This window comes from Pyxicephalus adspersus, chromosome 3 (genome assembly GCF_032062135.1).
Source record: "Pyxicephalus adspersus chromosome 3, UCB_Pads_2.0, whole genome shotgun sequence".
NCBI lineage: Eukaryota > Metazoa > Chordata > Amphibia > Anura > Pyxicephalidae > Pyxicephalus > Pyxicephalus adspersus.
Window position 1 is genome coordinate 66630673 of NC_092860.1, and position 23825 is coordinate 66654497.

General features: G+C 38.7%; 1 protein-coding gene across 2 annotated transcripts; it reads left to right on the plus strand.

Moving 5' to 3' along the window:
* The first annotated feature begins 218 nt into the window (after positions 1-218).
* GDF15 (growth differentiation factor 15) lies at positions 219-23825 on the plus strand. 2 transcript variants are annotated; one of them, XM_072405026.1, is made up of 3 exons: positions 219-494; positions 17844-18347; positions 20745-23825. In XM_072405026.1, the coding sequence occupies exons 2-3, from the start codon at positions 18050-18052 to the stop codon at positions 21542-21544; spliced, it is 1098 nt and encodes a 365-aa protein (XP_072261127.1). In that variant the 5' UTR covers positions 219-494; positions 17844-18049; the 3' UTR covers positions 21545-23825. The 2 variants fall into 2 exon arrangements, with proteins under 2 accessions (XP_072261127.1, XP_072261126.1); XM_072405025.1 differs by lacking the exon at positions 219-494 and adding an exon at positions 1302-1437.

Sequence of the window (23825 nt, forward strand, 5' to 3'; positions counted from 1 at the left end):
CTGTATACTGTGTATATTAAAACCTGGAGCAATTCAGGATCACCTAGCCCAGTGGTGGTGAACCTATGGCACGCGCGCCAGAGGGGGCACTCAGAATCTTCTCTGTGGGCATGCGCTCCCCACCTCGGCTGGCCTCCTATTGGCTGTGCTATTGTCCCTCTGTCAGCCCGGTGGCTGTGAAATTTCCATTCTCCAGGGTCATCATTTAACCCTCAGAATTCCAAGCTGTGGGGAGGAGAGGCAGCTGATGTGTATTGAAGCTGATGTGTCTTGATCCAGAATAGAAAGGGTGAAAGTACAGAAGGAGAGAGAAAGTGAGGGAGGGGGTAGCCAGGGGGATCTTGTTTTGCTCTGTCCTAGTTATGGGAAGTACAATATGAACGCTGAAGACACAGAACAGAGATGCACTGAACAGACCTATACAGCCCAGGGACAAAAGTACCAATTTGCTATACCCAATCAGAACCAGGTAACAACAAAGCTTGTGGTAGAAGGTAAGTGCCTGTTGAATGTCATGGCTACCCTGTAACTGTGTGTTGCTGTCCACAGTGCTTTAAAAAAATTGTATGCAATGTGCTGCATTTCTATGCAATTGGAATGTGTTTAGTAAAACTCCCTGCATTCCTGTAATATGAGATATTAATATTATTTATTACTATTAATATTACTATTATTATTATTTTATTAATATTTTTGCTGTCCGCACCCTACTAGGAAGATGTTGATCATTTTCTGTCTTAGTGACAATGTCTTACTTATCGAAATAAATGAAGGCGGTAATTCTGCACTGTGATGACATCTAGCCCTGATGGGTATGTGCTGGAGGAAAAGTCCATCACAGGTTACTAGCCCTGATGGGTTTATGCTACCTCCTTATTATAAATGTGGGTCATCATGAGATACATGAGCTGGACTAGAGGGACCATTGGCTTGATCCAGTGGGCTCTTATTATGTTGTTATCAGTTTATAGTCTTATTAGGTTGGTGCTCATTGCTGGTGTCGGGTTATGGTTTGGCACTATTTTAGAGAGTGGTTGCTGTACATTGCATAAATGACATCCACAATTATTGACATCTGTTCTGTGTGTCCAGTACACAAAAGGTTAAAATATCATTGCTTAGCAGCAGGTTGCGTTCACATGACCTGCGTAATACTTGGTGTGCTGGGATAGGTTGGTGTGCAGGGTTCAGCTCTCTATGGTCTGTGTGTGTGCTATATGAGAGGACAGGACACACATGGCACTCATTGTACTGGGATTGTCAAGGGGAACTTTGTTGTTTTGCTCCTTCTAATAGGAAAATGTGAGCTTGTATGGATGATCGAGGTCTGCACGCCTTCTGTGTATGGGAAATGTACGCTACACCTCTACTTCATCTTATTTATGCAAAGTCCCCAAGAAATAGGTCCAACGCATGTATAGCGGAGGTGCATCAAAGGTAGGAAATGCACTCAGATGCCCTTTCAGAGCAGGCCAAAATCTGGTGGTCAGTGGAACATTGTCCCCTTGCGTTGGTGGTCAGCAAATTCAAAAGGAACCCCAGCTGAGAATCACTGCCATAGATTGGTTATTCAGGGAATATGCATTTCTTTAGTGTTAACCAATAGTGTTAGCTATTTTTGGTATAGGGATAGATCTGTATATGGTGCTTAATATTTTTTTTTTAATTTTGTGTTTTTGTAGACTCCAAATCTTGAATACCCAAAAATGAGTACAGCAGAAACTGAAAGAAAAGAGTTTCCTAAAGGGAAATTGAGGAAATATCATTCCTAGTATCTTAGCTGCTGCAACTATCTTTCTAGAACAAATCATCTGACAGCAGCCAGTTTTCAAATTTCACTGTGCATAGCAAAACATGGTAAGCCCCTGTCTGATGGGGATATTATCAAAATTGCCATGTTGTCTGGGATTAATTCCCTTTTTCATGATTTCCCAAACAAGGATAAAGCTATTCAACGCATCTCTGAGATGCCACTTAGCAGAAATACTGTTAAAGATCATGTCCAGCGCTTGGCAGGTGATGTTAGTCAGCAGCTCACCACTGACTTACAAAACGCAGCCTGTTACTCCATGTGCTTGAATGAAAGCACAGATAAAAAATAATCATGCAAGGCTAGCAAGAATTTTGCGTTATGCTGTTGGTGACATCAAGAGAAAAGAGCTGGTGAAACTGGTGTCTTTGCCTGAAAGGGGATAGATATCCACAATGCTGTGATGGAGGCTTTTTTGTCACAAGACATAAGACTAGAAGAAGTTTCAGTTACTAGTGATGAAGCACCTTCTATAGTGGGGGCAACATTTGGTTTCATACAGTGCTTTGTTAATTAAACAAAATATGAAGTCATTCAGTTCCATTGCATTATAGATCAAGAAGCGTTACATTTTTTGCATGGAAATTTATTTTAGATTGTGGGCTACAATTCTTAGGCATAACTGACTGAAATATGTCCAAAATTTATTAAATTTAATAATAAACTTTAAAAAAATGTTTTATAAAAATTTATAAAACAAAAAAAAAATAGTGTATAATGTAATGTAACTGTACAGTATCTTATATAATATATATATTATATAAAGATTTCTTTGTATTGGACTCAATACAGCTTTTTTGTATTGAATCCAATACAAAATGATTTGAACTTCCCGTCCCACCTCCCGCCCGCACTGACATCACTGGGAAACCCGGTTGTAATCCGATTTCCATACAATGTTGTATGACAATCAGACTGCACTGTAACTCTTGTTTCTATTTTTAGCTACCCTAAACCTGGTTCGGGGTAAACGCTTTCAGCAAGTTTTCTTACCCCGAACCAGGCTCGGGGTAACCGCCCAGGTGGTTGAGACAAAAGATGTTAATGTATGAGTTGTTTTTTCTAAATTTAAACCTCAGTATCCAGGTTAAATTGCAGTGTTGGCACTTTGCAATAAATAATTGGTTTGGATTGCAGTTTGGGCACTCGGTCTAACAAAGGTTCGCCATCACTAATCTAGTGCTTTTCTCCATCCTGAATGTCCCTGGCCCATCCCTTTAATTCAATTGGATTTCAATCCTTTTTATGGGGGCTCAGTATTACATGTGGATGTTGAATAGGGTGGTCTGCATGAAGCAGGTTGCTGTGATGGTTTCAGTAAGCACCCTGAAAGATCCCACTTGCTATCCAAAAAGCCAGAAAAAATTCTGTATTTCCCCCCAAAAAAATACAGATATTTGATTCTGATCCCACTTGCTATCTATCAAAAATGCCAGAAAAATGTCTGTATTTCTCTCCAAAAAATACAGGTATTGAATTCTGATAGCACTTGCTATCTATCAAAAAAGGCAGAAAAATTTCTGTATTTCTCTCAAAAAAATACAAGTATTTAATTTTGATACTACTTGCTATTTATTATTTATTTTTGTTACAGGTGAATTGTTTTCCGAATAAGTAAAAGATGAGCGGTATACGCAGGGGAAGGCGTGGTGTTGGGCAACCTGCCGCATCTGGCAGGGGGCATACTACAATCATACAGCCACATCATGTGGAGAGTATTGTGGACTGGGTCTCAGGGGCCTCAAGTGCAGCAGGCTGTTCTTCTGCAGTAGCAGCAGCAGCAACGAGCACAGCTGTGACAGGAGCAAAGACAGGAGTTAGCCTGGCTAATGTGCCTGTACCTCCTGATGACTCTCCCTTGTTGTTTGACGAACAGCCTGAGGATCTGTCATTGAAAATTTCAGAGCAGGAGGCAAACTTTGAGACCATTGGACAGTGTGGTCAGCATATGCTGGGCGAGGGTTCTCCATCAGTGGCTGCATTTACAGAGGTTGGCTTGGATGAAATTGAGGATGATGATGACCGTGATGTCACCTTAGAACAACGGTACGTGTAAGGGCTAGCAGCAGTTCCGAAACAGACGTAGAGGAAAGGCAGCAGAAACAGAGGGGCTGAAAATTGCCTCATGTGGGTCCCAAATAGGGATGAGCGAGAAGGCCTCTGACAATTTTGCAATTTTGAATTTCTGTGGATTTCAGCGAATCTATTTTGCAAAATACAATAAAGTCAATGGACTGACTTTAAACATTAATAGCAAAGCCTCTATACATCTTAGAACCACCACATACTTTGCTATGTAAGTGTAAGACAACAGTGGCAAAAAGGAAAAAAGTACAAAAGTTAAAAAAGACCTTGTGGTTTTCCAGAAAATGGCAGGCAAAGTGACAGCAGGCAAATAGGATTTTTGCGTGATTGACAGCGTCCAGAAGGCAGCATAAACATTAGGACATTGAGAAAGGGTGAACTAAACCCACTAGCAACAGTCTCTGCTGTCACAACAGCAGAAGAATGCATTGCTTTTTAATGTACACACCCCTATTTAATTTATATAGCTGCGTAATTTGTTTACGCTAGATAAATCCTGTTTATTAATAATAATAATAATAATAATAATATTAATAATAATCATTGCTAGCTGGCATCATGACCTGGATGACATGTGTTAGGAATGCCACCCATAAAGTTGTGGAGAAGTAGTGCGGTGACATTAGGCAAAAGGATGGAGGACCAGAGACGGAGTGTAGGTCAGCGAGAGCAGTAGCAGTGTGTGGCCTCTGGTAAGCTATCGCCAGGGAGACTGCATTGGTAAGAGTCATGGAGAGCTGGGTGTAGTGCATCTTCATTGCCACCTAGAAGTGTACAATTTTAGTGAATGGAGCCGTGACAGGCGGCAGCAACAACACCAGGCGGAGGAGGCGGAGGGCCCTAAGATGGAGTGAGGACCGCATTGGTAACTGGCATCTAGAGCTGGGTGTAGTGCATCATCAATGTCACCCAGAAGTGTACAATTTTAGTGAATGGAGTACTGACAGGCGGCAGCAGCAACAGCAGGAGGAGGCGGTGGGCCCTGAGACAGAGTGGGGACCGCATTGGTATTTGTCATCTAGAGCTGGGTGTAGTACATCATCAATGTCACCCAGAAATGTGTAATACAATTTTTGTGAATGGGGTACTGGACGGGCGTCAGCAGCAACAGCAGGAGAAGAAGGCAGTGGTCCCTGAGACGGAGCGTAGACGGCATTGGTAACTGGCATCTAGAGCTGGGTGTAGTGCATCATCAATGTCACCCAAAAGTCTACTATTTTAGTGAATAGAGCACTGACAGGCGGCAACAGCAACAGCTGGAGGAGGAGGCGGTAGGACCTGAGATGGAGTGGGGACCACATTGGTAACTGGCATCTCGACCTGGGTGTAGTGCATCATCAATGACACCCAGAAGTGTGTAATACAATTTTTGTGAATGGAGTACTGGGCAGGCGACAGCAGCAACAGCAGGAGGAGGAGGCGGAGAACCCTGAGATGAAGCCTGGACGGCTTTGGTAACTGGCATCTTGGTCTAGAACCAAGTGCATCAGTCTTGGGGGAATATTTTGAATACATTTGTTATTTCATAACTATGGCTTTCTTCTTTCTGGGCAAAGCCAGGAACTTCTCAGCACCCCCTCGTACCTTATTTAAGGCTATGGAAATGGCCAGGCAGCTGTCCTAAAATGACATTGTCCCCAAAACAGTTTCTCCTCAGCTGTGGAGCTGGGACAAAGGACACCGTTCGCCACTTCCTGCTTTATATATTTACTGTTTAGATTGTAATTTTCTGTGATGGTCTTGTTCACACTGACAGTAAGTGTGTTCTTTAATAACACTTGATCACTATGCTGATACATTGAAAAGCCATTCTACTTGAACAGTTATGTTATTGTTATTCTCTATTTGTAATGCCTTAAAAAGATGCAACTTTATTTTCTCTTGGTATACCTCAAATTTAAATTTATTAAACCTAAATTTACTAAATATATTTCAGGTGTATCAAAACAAAATAATAGTTGATTATAAAGCCTGTACCCTGCCAGCATAACATAAAGAAATCTTGCTCTGTGAAAGAAAGTAGGAGATCACCCACGCTGCCAGCTAAATGAAACCTATAAATATGCAATACCCAAAGCTCATTTTTACCATTGATTAGAGAGCTTGTGTGATAGTGTGATTTTTAGAAATAAACCAAAACCAAGGGTTCCTTTCTATAATATGCTGGCATGAAATAGGCTGTCATCATATTAAAGTTTAATGCACCTAGAAATTTATTTAGTTGATTTAAACTGAACATCCAGTTGAGACACGGACCTTTCTTATCAAGTCCAAGCCAGGGAACCATTTTAAGAAATTTGTTTACCATCAGGTTTAGCATTTGTGTAAAGCACGATGCATGAGTGAATTTGCCAAGGTTCAGTGCAGCCACAATATTGGTCCCTTTGTCAGTAACCACATTGCTAATTCAGAGGTAGCAGGGGAAGAATTAGTGTTCAGTTTGTTGTTGCATGGCAGAAAGCAACTTGCTGACTATATAACTTCTCTTGCCCAAACTGTCTAGATCAGGGGTGTCAAACTCAAGTACACAGTGGGACAAAATTAAAAACTTAGACAAAGTTGAAACTGAAATAGCACCGATACTACAATTCCCTGCGTCTATAAAAAAGTCCAATGTGGGGCCACACAAAATAATGTTTGTTTGGTATCTTACAATGGCTCTGAGCACACTTCAAAAGTTGGCTTCCACCAACTTCACTTACCAAAAGATGGCTTCTGTTTCCTGGCCAAACATTCTCCAAGGAAGGACTACCACAAGATGAAGAAGGAGTAGAAGAAAAAAGGTGAAGTCAAAAATTCTTTACCCTTCTAAGAGCTGAATGGAGGATGTGACTTGACAATTTTATTAATGACAATGTGAATGGAAAAAAATAAAGTGATTTTTCTTGAATAACATTGAAATTATGGGAACATTGTATGAGAATTATATGAGAAACAATTGGAAAAATTGCTTGTGTGTAATAAAATTCTTTTTTTTAAAAAATCTACACTGTCACTGACTAGCAGTAGCAGAACAGGGCATATTGATAATCGCTCTCTGCTAGTGTTGTTGTTTGAATTGGGTTTGTCCTAATGCTCGACCCGAATATGGCTGTTCGAATTGGGGTCGGGTTGACCGACCCGAGTTTTGTTGGATTCGACGCCCCAAATTCGACCCTCCCACAATGCCTAGGGACTTCCCCCATGATGCCTAGGGCCCCCCAATAACAGCAGGGATGCTCCCCTCCATGTTTGTTGTGGCAGGCAGCTGATCGGCGGTCTGCCACTGCATGCCACACAGGCAGCCATTGGCCTATATAAGGCCAGAGCGTGCCTGCATTTACCACTCCTGACAGAGATTTGCATCTATCAAAATAAACAAAAAAATTTCTGTATTTCTGTAAAAAAAATACAGATATTTAATTCTGATACCACTTGCAATTTATCAAAATAAACAGAAACAATTATGTACAGATATTTCATTCTAATACCACTTGCTATCAAAATAAACAGAAAAAAATCTGTATTTCTGTAAAAAAACACAGATATTTAATTCTGATACCACTCGCTATCTATCAAAATAAACAGAAAAATGTCTGTATTTCTGTAAAAAAAATATATGGATATTTAATTCTGATACCACTTGCAATCTATCAAAATAAACAGAAAAAATTCTGTATTTCTGTAAAAAAAATATGAATATTTATTTCTGATACCACTTGCAATCTATAAAAATGAACAGAAAAAATGTTGTATTTCTGTAAAAAAATATAGATATTTAATTCTGATACCACTTGCTATCTATCAAAATAAATTAAACATTTCTGTATTTCTGTAAAAAAAAATAAAGATATTTAATTCTGATCCTACTTGCTATTAAAAAAGCCAGAAAACCTTCTGTATGTCTGTAAAAAAAAATACAGATATTTATTTTTGATACCACTTGCTATCTATCCAAAAGGACAGAAAATGTATGTATTTCTCTACTAAAAATACAAATATTTAAATATGAATCACACAGCTCCATTACAAGTGATATAGGCCTCAAAGTAGATAAGGGCAGAGGGCCCTGAGGGAGGTGCTCAGTAAAAAAATGTACACAGCTCCATTGCAAGTTATAGACCTCAGAGACAGAGTAGAGGTAGAGGGCCACGAGGGGGAGGAGTAGAAGGAGATGCAGAAGGCTGTGAATGTGCTTTCCCATCAAGGTGTCAGCAGGCCGTGCAGCAGTTGAGGACTAATCAGTACACTCTGCAGAGGGGGTGTTGAAGTCATTGCCAATCCAAGCCTTATTCATTTTAATAAAAGTGACTCGGTCGTCATTTTCTGCGGAGAGCCGAATCCCATTGTCACTCACTACGCCCCCAGCTGCACTGAACGCTCTTTCAGATAACACACTTGTGACTGGGCAGGCAAGGATCTGAATGGCATGTTCTGCCAGCTCCGGCCACTGCTAAAGCTTGGATACCCAGTAGCCCAGTGGGTCCTGGCTTTGCAGGTTGCAGATGTCCCACGTAGAGCTCAGGTATTCCTGCACCATGACTGAGTAGTGCTGCTGAGTGTCATTGGCAATTGCTGCACGACTGGTGGCTTGCTTGTACTGAAAAAAAGCCTGCATAGTTTGGCTTAGACAACCTCTACCGCTGCTGCCACCCATGCCGCCTAAGGCAGTTGTTTGGCTCCCATGGCTGGTGGAACTGCCATAGGGATCCTTGCTGCTGCTGCTGGCAGCCGGAAAGGCTGAGCACAAGTCCCTTACAAGCACTTCTTGGTAGTGCTGCATTTTAGGTCCCCTGTATTGGGGCAAGATGAGTTGTTGTATCTTAGGCTTGTAACGTGGATCCAGTAATGTAGCAATCCAATAGTCGTCAGTCTTTGCTTTTAAGTGTTGTATGCGCATATCTTTGGCTATGCACTCCTGCATGAAGGCTGTCAAGTGGCTCAAACTCCCCACAGCTGAGGTCATTCTAGACCCACACTCCTGTGGGTCGAACAGCAGCACAGGGTCGTCCACCTGGATTTTGGTTTTACCATCCACGGAACATGCCGCCTTGTGTTTGGGTGGATGGATGCTATGTACCCTCAATATCCTCTTCTGCCCTTTCCTCCCCTTCTCCCATGCCTGCAATGTCCTCCTCATCCTATTCCACCTCCTTCTTTTCCTGGATTTGTGGTGCACTATGCCCAGTAGGCACGCATGTCCGGGATGATGTTTGAAACGTCATCTCTTGATGCAGCGTCCGCCTCTGTGTCGTGTTGGAGATCCACCATCATCTGTTCCAGCAGGCATATGATGGGGATGGTGTCACTGACACAAGCCTGATCTTTGCTGATCATCCTGGTCGCCTCTTCAAAAGGTGACAATACAGTGCACAAGTCCTCAATTTGCAGCCACTCCCCAGGGCTGAAGAAAGGTAGTGTAGGTATACGTCTGAAACGAACAGACTCTGCCACGTAATCCACCGCTTTCTGTTGTTCAGCCAGCTGCTGCAGCATGTAAAAGGTGGAATTCCAACGTGTGGCCACATCACAAATTAACCGGTGCACTGGCAGGTTGAGATTTCGCTGTAAATCAACCAATCTGGCACTGGCTGTGTACGACCGGTGGAAATGCGCTGACAACTTTCTGGCCTTCAGCAACAGCGGCTGGAGGCCTGGGTAATTCCTAGGGAAGCGCTGTACTATCAGTTTCATGACGTGAGCCAGGCAAGGTACGTGTGTCATTTTCCCACAACGCAGGGCTGCCAGAAGATTGGCCCCGTTGTCACACACGACCTTGCCTGGCTGAAGTCTTTTGGGAGTTAGCAATATGTCCCCCTGCTTCCTCAAGGCACTTAGAATGGTTGCGCCTGTGTGGCTAAGGGAACCCAGGCTTCGCAACCTCAGGACTGCGTGACAACGTCTGAATTGTGCACCGAAATAGCAAACTGCAGGTTGTTGCTGGCGGTGAACAGATGCTGCCGAATGGGAGGTGCTGGGTCTTCACGGCAAAGTGTCCCTGGAGGAAGAGGTTGAGGCACAAGAGTCAAAGGAGGAGGTGGAAGTGGAGGTTGAGGAGGAAATTGCATGGCAATGTGCTCTGGGCGGAGGTAGGTATGCAGGCCTTGCTGCAGCTGCATCTTCCCCTGCTGCCACCAAAGTTACCCAGTGAGCTGTATAGGAAATATATCTTCCCACTCCATGCTTGCTCAACCAACTCTCGGTTGTCAGGTGCACCTTGCCGGAAAATGAGTGCTGCAGGGCTATGGACCCTTTGCTCTGCTTGTCTTCATGCAAAGCAGGAACACATTTTTCTGCAAAATACTGTCGCTTAGGCATAATGTACTGTGGGTTTACACAGAGGAATGCGTAATGGAACGCATTGGAGACCACCAGCTGGTAAGGGAGGAGCTCTAACGCAATCAGCTGTGCAATTGCCACATCGAGCAGTTTGAGCTTGCTTCTTGGATGGAGGTGGTCGCACAGAGCTCTGTGCTTTGACCAGATGTTCCTGCCAGGTTACCGGGTGGTGGCTTTTTAAAATGTGTACTCATGCAACTTGTTCCAAGTTTGTTTGGGTTTTGCCTCGTTTCAAGATTGTAAGCTCTTCGGGGCAGGGTTCTCTCCTCCTGTATCACTGTCTGTATTAGTCTGTCATTTGCAATCCCTATTTAATTTACAGCACTGCGTAATATGTTGGCGCTATAAAAATCCTGTTTATTAATAATAATAATAATAAAAAGTGTTGAGCAGACAGTTTGCGGATGACCATAGTGTTGTCATCACTATAGACATTAAAAAATGCCCACACGGGCGAACATCTAACTGGCCTGAAAGGTGCTCTGGAGCTGGTGCTTGTGGTGGCGGTCCGCGGTTGTTGAGGCATAGCTGTGGGGACAGGCAGCTTCCGATGATGGACGACTATGACTTGCCTCACTGGTACGTGAAGAATACAAAATGATATTTTGCAGCTTTCTGAGGCATTCTGAGGCTGGAAAAGCTAACATTTAAGCTGAAATTGACTCAAATTGTAACTATCAACTACCACTAATTATTGGTATGACTAATATGGGTTTTACAGAATAGGTTTCATATGCAACAGATTTAGTACTGTACCTATAATCTCAAAGCTGTATGCAACAATTTTACCTATCTCATTGACATGTAGTGCATTCAGTGTAAACAATGCTTTACAAAACCATGCCAACATCGTATTTTTTCTTTCAAAGTCTCAGTATCCATAGCTACACAACAAAACATAAATAGTATTCATAGAGTCCTTGGGATTTGTTGGTCACATGTAACAGAGCTGCAATAAAATGAAACTTAACACAAAAGTTGTGGGAGCTGTGGGAACTGTGTTAAAAGAAAAGTACAAATCATGCAATTTTTTACTCTTAGTTTGCTTGAATATATATTATAGGTTTAACGATTTGTCCAGTCAGTCGAGAATCACACAAATTCTTAAATTGCTTTATTCTTTATTGTTTATATAGCTTTGAAGCAAATTTTTAGTCAAATCAAAACCATGTACCTGATTTGATCATAAATGCCCTTTATTATTCTATGTGAAGGAGACAAAATTCTATACACATTCTTATTCATCAACATTCTAGCCTTTTAATTTAAATTTTTTTCAACATTAAAGCGGTTTCTGTACATTTGTCAAAGTTTTGTTCTTTGTTACCCTATTTAGTCTTTTATATCATCCAATTACTTTGCTGATCATCATCATAAGGCAGCTACAACCTATTGCAGCTGTCAAAGTAAGTGCAGTGGTGCATAATCTTCCTAAAGAACTTTCTCTACATCTGTATTTAAGTGACGCCTATAGTTAGTATATTTAGGAATAATTTCCCAACATCACAAGCAGGGGTTTGCCAGATTTACAACAAAAAGCAGGTGAATTTACTGGTATGCTACAGTAATATCTGGATAAAAATATTGATGCTTCAAGTATTTTAGAGTTCAGTTTTACTGTTATTGTAGATACATTAGTGCATTGGCAACAGCACAGTTGGGTACTGACTAACATACTTTTGTACTTGGTTTCAAGTAAAAGCTTTTTGGGTAATTTATTCCCTCCATCACAATCCAAGCAGTATGACTACTGAAAACGTTTATACAATCTGTGTTACCTTTGTGTATTTTGTCAGGTACTGCATATGATATCTCCTAGGTAACTCTTTGTAAGCGGTCTTTCAAACTGAATTAGAACACAGGGTGATAGAAAATCTTCCCAATAGGGACACAAAACAAAAGCAGGAAAGGATTTTATTTTCTTACTTTTTTCCTGAATGTCTCCTGCTGTCTTGGTTATAACTACTGCAACTAAGGCAAATATATCTTATCTGACAGAATGTTGAACTTTTTCTTACTCTTCTGTTTGGAGTATAGTTATAACATCGTACTAGAATGCCTGTTGAAGAGGCAAATATACAGCCATTTACCAATTTCTGGGTAAAAGTGCTTTATTCCTCCTGAAAAGTGACTGATTAAAACAATTGTCTTAAGGGAAAACCAAAGAAAGTATGAAAAAAGATAAAGAAGTGCTTATTTTACAAAAATATTTTAAAATGTTTAGGACATGGTTTATGGTACCAAAAGAAAAGGTATAATAGGATAAATGAAAGAGATTTTTAAAACTAGCTGTTTTCTTCAGTATCACCCATGTACCCATGTACCCATGTGGGTAGCATGGGGGCTCAGAGGTTAGTGCTCTGGCCTTTACAGTGCTGGGACCCAGGACATTATCTGCATGGAGTTTGCAGGTTCTCCCCTTATCGGCGTGGGTTTCCTCCCACATCCCAAAAACATGCAGTTAGGTTAATTCACTGCACCCTCCAAAAAAAAATTTGACCCTAGACTATAATAAAGACTATGGTAGGGACATGGTAGATTGTGAGCCCCTTTGAGGGACAGCTAGTGACATGACTATGGACTTTGTACAGCGCTACATAATATGATTGTGCTATATAAATACTGTATTATAATAAAAAAATATGCAACCATGCATACCTGGAAAGGAGAAAAGCAATCAATCTATTGTTTGGTGTTCCTTACTGAACATATATATTTAGAGAAACGTGAAAGACAAAGATTAAAGACCTTCACCAAGAAGCTTCGAATTCCTCTTACAACAAGTAAAAATATTATTAAGAAGCTTAAAGTCCATGGGACTGTAGCCGACCAACTTGATACAACTGTTGTCTTGCTCACGGGTCAAGGATTGTCTAGCAGAGTAGATTGTCTAACAAAACATGCAACTTAAAAACACCCAACATTGGCTAAACACAAAGCATTTTACTATTGTGATGTGCTCTTCTGTTTGCCATGATTTAAATTCTATGGAACACTGATAAAACAAACTGTAAAATACAGCCTGCAGAAGGCCCCTCTTAAACCTAAAAGATTTGGTGCAATTTGCTCAGAATAGGCCACACTACCTGTTAACAGGCTACAATAATTACAATAGCTTGTTTGCAGTAATTGCATTTAAAGATTTTTGGAGCAAAATATTAGGTCAATGATGATATCATATTTGTCCATACCATTTTCATTTGTGTTAAATATTTTAAATATTCTGTTGACTCAAAACTCTGAGGTGAAATTAGACCTGCCTCTAAATCACACAATACTGTGTGGCTTCCCATGGCAGGCACCTTGCCAGCTTGAACACTTTAACACTTACATGGCAGTGCTGGTTCTTAAACAGCGTCTGCACAGCTGGTATCAGTAAGCTAGTCAGTACTAGTACTGCTCTTTGCCACCCCTGGGGCTGCCGCAGGGAATTACAATGGTTCCTGGTGTGAGGAAGTAGTAAGCACACCACAACCTCAAGCAGGTGTAAACCTAGCCTAAAGAAAAGTCTGATGATATACAATGAATATAAAAAGTGTATACATCCTTGTTAAAATGTCACAATAAATCACTTCAAAACTTTCAAATTTAATGTGACCTATACCCTGTACAATTCAATTAGAAAATGAACTAATCTGTTTGGGGGAAAAATTTTAAAAATAAAAAATGTACAAAAGGCTGGTTGCATAGGTTTACACACTACACCAACTACTAATACTAATATTGTAATGCGCCTGGGCGCACAAACCACAACCAACTCCAGGAATTCCTTTAACAACCTTTATTGCGTAATCCAGATAGGCTGAGGCAAAACACAAGAAGGTCAATCCGATAAAGTAAGGTACAGATGGATGGGGTAAAAGTCAGGGCAGGCAGAGTTCATGCAAAGGTACAGACTGTAACACAGACAGGTAACTAATGACAGGTCTCATTACATAGGCAGACTGCCCAATCACATTGTGCCACCTGACGCTATTGAATAGGATGTGTTTTTTGACTAACAAATACAAACTAAATATCCCTGCTCAGCGGCAAGGCAGCCAACTGCCATGTCTCTTACAGCAGGGCCCTGGAACGTGCTGTGCTGCGCACGTCCGCAGGAATGCTGAGGATGTGTGCAGCACTGCACACGTCCGCAGGGATGCTGGGATTGTCGTTTGGCTGGAACAGATCCCTCCGCCAGAGCTCCGCCATGCTGCCTGCTGCAGTGGCTTCCCCTACACTGCCCGCGATCCCTGGGGTCGCCGATGATGACGCAGGATCGCCGGCGGGGTACCTCACAAATACTTTGTTAAAGCACTTTTTGATTTATTACAGCATTCACATGTTTTCTGGGAATGCTCAAAATTGCAATTATATTGGAGTTCGGTAGCTAATATTATCTTAAAGCTTACAGAAGTGGATATAAGGGGCAATCCGGCCCTGGCACTTCTTCATGTTTCGGACATGTCCCGCAGGTGCTATAGAAACTCTCTCCTGAGACACCTTCTCAATGCAACTAAGGCCTGTATCCCAGCCTTATGGAGGAATACTGCCCCTCCGACGGTAGTACATTGGTTGCAAAGGGTTGCTGATAAATATCACATGGAGGATATGATATGATAAGAAAGCGGAAAAATTTGCACAGACTTGGTACCACCGGATCCACTTTATCACTACTGAGGAATATTGCCATTTGTTACGACCACCCTCCTAGATACCTGAGTATTCTGGGATGGATGCCTAATTGCATTCTACCACTGTTTCAGAGATGTGATTGATTCTATAGCTGGTCAATGCCCACTTAAACCCCCCCCCATCTCTCCCCCCCCTTCCTTCTTCCCTTTTTCTCTTTCTCTTTTTTTTATTCTTAACTCCTTTTCTTTAATTAGTTACTTTGTTTGTTCTTCTTTTATTTTTCTTTTCTTATAAAAATGTTTTTGAAAACCTTAACCTTTGAACTGTATGTTACGACCACTTTATTTTATTTTATTTGTATGTACCTTGATGTCTTTTGATAAAAATAATTTTAAAAAAATTACAGCATTCAGTTTTTGGGTAGGAGTTCAACCGCATGGCACTTCTTGACCAGGCAATATTTGATCTTTGCAAAAGTGCTCTAAACTTGTCAGATTGCAAGGTCATCTCTTGTGCCAGCCATCTTCAGGTCACCCCACAGATTTTCTATTGGATTTAGGTATGGGCTCTGGCTAGGCCACTGTAAAACTTGTTTTCTTATGGTGAAACCATTCCTTTGCTGATTTGGATGTATGCTTGGGATCATTGTTTTGTTGAACAGTGAAATTCTTTTTCATCTTCAGCTTTCTGGTAGATGCCTGCAGATTTTGGGACAAAAGTGACTGGTATTTGGAACTGTTCATAATTTCATGCCACCTTGAGTAAAGCCCATGTTCTAGTTGAAGAAAAGAAATCTGAAAACATAATACTGCCACAACCAAACCTCAATGTGGGGATAGTGTTCTTTTGGTAATGTGGAAGAGTTGCAGTACTGAATTCTTTACCTTACAAATTTGCAAAAATATACATCAAGTTTTCCAAAAGCATGTGGGAAAATGTGGTATGGTATGATGAGACAAAAGGTTAAACTTTTTGGCCAATTTAGGAAAGTCCAAAAGGTATGTTTGGTGCAAAAACAACATTCGTTGAATATTATTTTCATATCATAAATACAACATTATTAGATGCCTGGCAATAATTCCTCTGTTTTGATTTGTACCAGTTAGCATAGTTTTTTTTAATTGCCTGTTTGGACCTTTACTTGAAAGTATGTATGTGAAGCATACCATACAATGAACTGTGTACATTTATTTGGCTGTTTGTAAATGTTTTCACCCACTACTTACGCACCTTGTACCCAGGAATGAATGGAACAAAACAAAATGTGTGGTTAGTGAAAGTTGTGCAAATCCTGGCTGAATTTTTTATACCCATTTAAAACTATTATTTTTTCTCAACCTTCCTCATCACCTTGACATTGTTAGAGCTATGTCAACCACTAGAGGGTGTTTCAAACTCTAAGAATATAAGATTTTCATGCAAGACTTCTTTTTCTGGCAATCTTTTTAAATTGTGTATCTACTCCTTTCCGTGTTTCAATATTTGTTAGTGAAACAATCATGAATTACGTTTTTGTATTACTAACCTGCGCCAATTGTTTTTTCAAATGATTAAAGTATAAAAATGATTTTAGAATATATATAAGTCTTGCCAACACAATATAAACATATACAAATAAGCTCTGGTGCAAGCAATTGGATTCCAAACATTATTAGGTAAATAAGCCTCCTGTATATCAATAAAGAGTCATAAGATCTAACAAAGAATACACATATTTATTGAACATATATAAACAATTTCCATGTATCAAGTATGCACATGCCTCCTGTAGAACTAACAGGCAGCCCAATGGCTAGCAGAATGAATGTGTACAACATGCAGACAGTTGCAGATACTTGCAAGGCAATACCCTTTTTTATACTTTTGACCTTTCACCTACAATCTTAGGCTACCAAATGAAAGATTGTGCAGCCTTGGCAATTTGCCAACAAGCTTGTGACAGTTTTATTTAAAAAAAGAAATATCTCTAAACTCACCTTCTTCTTACAGTGAAAGGTTATGGATGATGCAGAAAGCAGCACTCTGAACCCTTATACCATGAATGGGGGGGCACCATGGTGGCACTTCCACAGGAGCGGGCCTATCAACAGTATCTCGAACATTTTCTAGATTGATTAAATCAACATGTAAAATAGCACTTGGTTTCATTTAAGACTGATGATATTTTGTAGTGAAAAACAATTACAGGGGCAACGTCAAAATGACATTAAGACTGAACGACTAAATGGAGCACAGCTGTTTGGTTTGCAAGAAAAAAAGGTCATTCTGTAAAGTGAATGTAAGAAAAGTTTAACCAGTGTTCACATGAAATACCCAATCATTTGCAAAACAAATTAAATAAAATAATCAGCAAGAAAAGACAGTTTTCCAGATGGATTGAAAAGATTAAAATCTTAGATTTGTTTTAGTTTTCTGTGACCTTGCTGTTTTCTGTGTGTTGTGTCATGTTCAACTAATGCTGCAACCCACATATTAGTGAAAAATATCCCACAAGCCTCCAACCTCAGGAAACTTTTTTTTGTTTTCTATTATCGAGCAATCATATTTGAATTGCAGCTGTCTTCTTGCATTGCACCTAGAGATGGTATAATGAAAACTGTCAGTAATTTGGGGATAAATGCTATAAATGATGAGATAGGGTAAGGAGGGAAAGCTGTACCTACATTTGCCAATGGGATAATGTAGATACTACTGTAAAATTATTTCTCCATTAGATTCATTACAAGGCATATGTCACTGTGTCTTTCTGCAAAAATGAGATGTCCAGTCTTATAATTCATGAGGACCATCAGTGTGACAACGTGATCACTTCGACAAATGCAACACTGGGTTTAGGTTTCTGGGTAGCAGATACTTAATAAACCCAGTAAACTATAATAAAAATGTATGTTTGTAAAAATGACCCATACCAAAAAAAATATATATATATATATATTTTCATATTATGCCATGTATAATATTTGTAATTTATTAAAAACATTTATTCTTTTTTTGCGGTTCCTTCATCTTTAAGGTATCAGAAAAAAAGATGGATACAGCTATCAGTGACAAGTGTTCTTTGGTATTTGCAATGTTTACTTCCACTGAGCAGTGAGTGTGATTCCAGGGGCGTGCAGTTCAGAAAGCTATAAAGGAGAAAGACTGGAGAATTTCATTCATTCATTCAGACAGCTCACAGGCTGTGTGCTGTACAAGGCTTTCACTGTGACACTGCACACAATGCAGAGCTCTCCCTGGAAGGTCAGGTGTGCTACTCTCTGCTTCACTCTCTTATCTATCACTGGGGTCAAGCTCAGGCCTGTGGGCGAGGAGGAGAAAATGATTCAGCTGGAGGCAGTGAAGAAAAGCATATTGGATCGCCTAGGTTTACACAAACCTCCTGTGATCACAGAGAAAATAGATAAAGATGAAATGCTCAAAATGTTTTGGTTATACCAGGAGAAGTTATTAGAGCTGCAGGGAAATATAAGCAAAGAGGAGACTCCAGAGAGAAGAGTGCATATACTGACACCAAAATGTGAGTAAGATATTATACCCTTTAGAATTTATTAATGGAACCTAACCTTAACTTTGGATCAATGCTAAGTGTTTTATGCTTGTATACATTGTATTTAAAATGCATTTGTATTTTGTTGGCGATATTAAAAAAAAAAAAGGAGCTAATAGCCAGATAAAATTTTGAGGTAGATAACAAGCTGACACACATGTAAATGTTCGATTTATTAACATGAAACGGCAAAATCATTCATATATTACCATAAAATTGGGAGAATACTATAGTATATAAGGACAAAAATACTATCAATATTATCATACACTAAATATGAATTATACAAAACTAACATACTGGTACAGATCCTTTTTTTTCAAAAATGCACAGTTGAATACACCATCCAAGCCTAATGGTTTTAAAAATAGGTATCATTGGAACACATTTTAAAAGCAATTTCTATTTATTTAAAACAATTAAAAAGAAGTGTTAAACCAGCCGTGAAGCTGGGCATATTCTTTGTGAATCAAAAGAACACCAAAAAAACCTGATTGTTTGTGTGATATAACAGGCACCATGACAAGTACATAGTACATACTGGTTCCTGTAAAACCTTTATTTATGAGAAAGCTCTCTTTAGAGAAACATAGAGACTGTTATTGCTGACCTCTCCTAAATGTGCTCTCTGATTTAGAAGTAGTGTCCAGTTTGGGGTTCCAGACTTTACTTGCCTCTTTCTTGTTCTGCTTTGTCTCAATGTATGAAATGAGAGGGTCAATCTCACAGAATCAAAATATTTAATACACTAACAAACATTGATAACATTTTTTTATTAGCCTAAAACTGTTTCTTGACCTTTTTAACATGGGAAAACTTTAAATAACTTCCAGGTCTTCAGGGAACCCCTTTCTTTAATTACTATTTCCAGGGCTCACAGTATATTGTTGTTGTAGTTATTGGGAAATATGCCTCTTACACTGTTGATCAGGGTGAAGATCATTGGTGTCAGTGGTAATTTACCTAAAAGGCAAACATTTCTCATGGCTCAAGGAACCATTAGCAACCTCTGGGCAACCCTGGCTGAGAAACACTGCTCTAAAAACGTGAAAGTGGAGGCATACACATTTTCATTGTGCCTTTCCCCACTTTGGACATTTTTCCTTACTTCCTGACTATTTAATTGAAGTTAGAGAAAATAGAAGGTGAGACTGTTGTACTCATAACAGACTGAACAGGAAAAAGAGGTTTAAATCAATGAGTAAACACAAATTCTTCATAGAGTAATGGAGTTTTAGTACCTCTTTCATTGTTTTATTGCTGCATGTGTCCCCCCTAGGGAGATTTTATCTCACTTCCTGACAGACGTAGGAATAGGAGGACAAAACAAGAATAGGAGGGGCCAGAATCATCATTTGAAATTTGTCAAGAACATCTTCTCTACATGGACACAGTATTATACGTTTTACAAAGGTTCTAAGCTTTTACCACTCTATCCAAAAGGAAAAACTGGTTTTACGTTTTCTTACCTATATATCTAAAGAGCAATTTTGGGTAATGTGCACGGTCAATGAACTACTGATGCCATACATGCCATACAGTATGCCAAAATTTAAAATACTTGGTTAATGCAATTCCTATGTATTCAGCTTCAGTCAGATCACATGAAGAGCACCTCACAAGGTCAGTATTTAGGCAGTGGGAGTGTACTTCCTAAAATCTGTACAATATACATTCCTTATCAATGCCTCACATTCAAACATCCTAATTAGGATTGGGTCAAATTGGCCACTGGTAGTACATTCATTTTAACACAGGCTTTTGTATGTTAAAGACAGAAAAGACGATGATTTAGCATTATGCATAGGTGTTTTCAAGATCAACAGATTACAGATGAATAGACATGGGGTGCACGCCTGGGTGACTACTGTCATAGTTTTGTTAAAATTATTATAGAACATATAATTGCTGCACAAACTGTTTTCTAATTTATTGGTTTTAAATATTACCTTTCCATTTCAGGATAAAGGTACTGGAATTATTTAAAATGGTTGACAAAATCCAATTCATTAGGGCAACTTGGAGGTTTTCTGTACACATCTAGTTAGTTCCCACTTGGGTGATTGGCAGGTGTCCCCTGCAATAGAAATTTTTTTTAGGTTAAATACTCTCAAGGGGTAATAACTTATAGACGGAGGCAGATACACTACGATTAGGAAAGTGAACCCATTTAGAAATCAGTTTGGAAATGTTATGGTGAAACAGCTTCTTTCAGAATCAGCAGGAATTTGCAAAATAGTTTGTTAAAGTCCTTTCAATGCACACCTAATATATATACTATTATGAAACAAATAATAAAATGATTTAGAGTCAAAAATGTTTACTGTATTATTACGGAGAGTTCTTAATTTTTGTTCTGTATTACAGTAGAACGTAGCATGAAGAAATGTGACATACATGGAAGCCACAGTCATCGCTACAATTTGATCTTCTCCAGGACACATACAATAAATCAGCAGTTGAGCGTAATGAGGGCCGAGCTAAAACTCTGCAAAGATGTATTACATGCACTCAGATCAGCAGCAGCTAACTCAACATCTATGGCTATGGTGAACATTTACAAAGTGACAGAGTCAAGCCATGCTAATGGAGAACAAAATCATAAATTACTTGATTCTAAACCCATAGACAAAGACATAATGACATTAAATGTAGATACTGCCGTAAAGCAGTGGCTTGCAAGCTCTGAGAAATGTTTGCGGCTTGAGTTAGTTATTGTCCTGGACAAACCTTTTATGAGTAGCAGCAAACAAATGGGAGCAGATGATGCCCTTGTATTGGAGGTGGAGACACAGGAGCAAGCACACTCAAAAACAAGGAGAACCAGGTCCCTCTCCACGGATGAAGACTGTAAGAAGAGTGAGAAGAAATGCTGTCGCAAGTCCTTATTAGTGTCATTTGAGCAGATTGGCTGGAGTGACTGGATTGTACATCCATCTTCCTATGAAATGCGTTTTTGTGATGGATCCTGTCCACACAACTACAAACCTGCCAGCATGCATGCTCAGATAAAATACAGAATGCACCACATAAATGGAGATACTCCAGCACCATGCTGTGTTCCAGGAAGTTATGACCCCATGGTACTTATGCATTACAATTCTGAGCGCAAACTGGTCTTTACGGTCTTCGAGGACATGATTGTTAGAAAGTGCCACTGTGCATGAGTGCCAAGAAAGTCAATGAAATGGTAATTGGAGTTCTAACTAAACAAAATACTTCATCATGCATCAGAACAATGAAACATTTTCTGCCTTATGCAGTTTCCATTTGTGCTTTAATATTCTAACTTTAATTTGTTTAGTCACTATTCAGTGGCTATACAAAAGCAAAGTAGGCTACAAAAAAAGTCTAAAATAATGTTTTTCAGCGTGCAAGTAGATTCTGTATGATCCTTTTAAATCAGTGTTTAAAAAAGACGTAACCATAATATAATAACATATTTTCTAGAACTGATATAAGCAAACACCCTAACTTTAGGTGCTTTAGATTTTTACCAAGTTATGTTTATGTTGGTATTAATGAGTGATCATGGTAGATAAAATGTTCTGGTTACAAAATTGATATTCAGCACAGTCATGGAAAAGGCAGTAAGTTTGTGTAACTTTTGTTTACACTTATCACTATATTGCACTATTACTAAAAATCAATACTAGAAAGGGGCTTTTATAATGATAAACCAACTAATGCACTGATTTTAACAAAGACTGCAGGGAAATAACACAATTTTACACAGTATAATACATTAATACATACAATGTTTCCTGTAAATATATTGAACAAAAAAGAAAAGTGGATTTGCTACCTATAACAACCAGTTAGGGTTAGTATTTCTTTATTTAGAGAAGATAAGATTAATAAATGAAAGCTATTATCTGATTGGGTTCTGAGTTTACAAATCAGCTGCAATGTGTGTGTACTTTAGTAGTCTTCTTACCCTATAATTAAAAAAAATTCTGTAGGTCATCTATCCTGTCAGTCAAATGGATTGTAAGAAAACTCTGTTGATTGATATAACACTGACCATAATCTGGCTTGCAAGTTTGTTATAAAAAAAAGTAACTGGCTGCAGTTATATACTTTTTCAACCAAATAAGCAGCTGTGACCAAAGACTATTTTGAAAAACATTCAGTACTATTTTTTTTGTATGCAAACACTTGAAAGAGAAAAGAAAAAAATGTAATGAGATTATTGGGTTGGTTTTTGAAGAAGCTAAACATTTCTACTCAATAAATTAGAGCTGAGTTTATTGTGAATATATAATCATACCTTGATATGAAAAAACAGGAATTTGCTATTCACATAATTGAATAATTTAAGTAATTGGTATTTTTTTTTATTGAGTGTATATTTCCAACTCTTTTAGTAAATAAGTCTTAATATGTAAGTTCTAGAACATTTTTACTACTTTTCATATATTATTATAACAAACAAATCGGCATTATATTTTTTTCTTCTGGATGTAAAATGACTATTACATTTGTTTTGCCTACCTGTTGCTAAGGCTCATATATCTTGAAATATGCTTTGTGTTAAAAATGTAGGTCCCGTTTATAAGGACAAGGGAAATAATTGTTTAATGCTTTATGCTTTGTTTAGCTGCACTTTGGCCCTTTACTGCTGACAAAGGTTCCATTTTTTAAAAACTTGAAATAGAATGTTACACATAAGGTAAATGAATATTAAAAATAATAAAAAAATAGTAAAAAAGGAGTATTGTAGAACAAAAATAAAAGCCAATTTCACATTCTTTGATTGAAAACAGCTGACTGTGCTGTAATTAGAGTGGAGGTAATTGAGATTTTTTTTAATAAATCAGAAGAAAATCATTATATGATTTAAATTGAGTACTGTCTCCTTAGCTAAAAAATACCTAATATAGTGATGGAATTACAGAGAATAGCAGCAGAATTACATACTTTATTTTAAGATGGAACATTCCAAGTTGAGTGCAGTACAGCTTTATGAAATAGTTTTAGGTACATATGCCAAAGCCATTTTGTGACCTAATACATCTGATGATAATCGATTCTTGCTTTCATTTTTGAGCAAGATGACTCAATAATTCCAATTGGCACAAACACAAGCTTTGTCTCCTTTTCATCAAATATCATGAATCTGCTGAAATATTATTACAATATATCTTTACAGTACCAATACATACTGCAGCAAATTCCAGGCAGTAATCAGGTTTACCTGTTTGTTATTGTTTTACTTTCAAACTTGCGTTGTCTCTAAAATGTCAGTATGAATATTGAGTAGATGTTATTTTATGAAAGAAATGTTACAAAAGTAATAGCTATTTAAGAATATTGTGTTATATCATGTTTATAATAATATTTTAAACATGTCACATTATTTATGCATTTTTTATTTATTGGTAATTTATTGTTTGAATTTTTAATGAATGCAGTTGGTATTTTAAATAAAATATATATTTAATGTAT

Excerpts from the sequence above, each read along its gene's own strand:
- GDF15 (XM_072405026.1), top strand. The coding sequence starts at position 18,050 with ATGCAGAGCTCTCCCTGGAAGGTCAGGTGTGCTACTCTCTGCTTCACT. Across the intron at positions 18,348-20,744 it reads GCATATACTGACACCAAAAT|TAGAACGTAGCATGAAGAAA; the intron begins GTGAGTAAGATA and ends TCTGTATTACAG.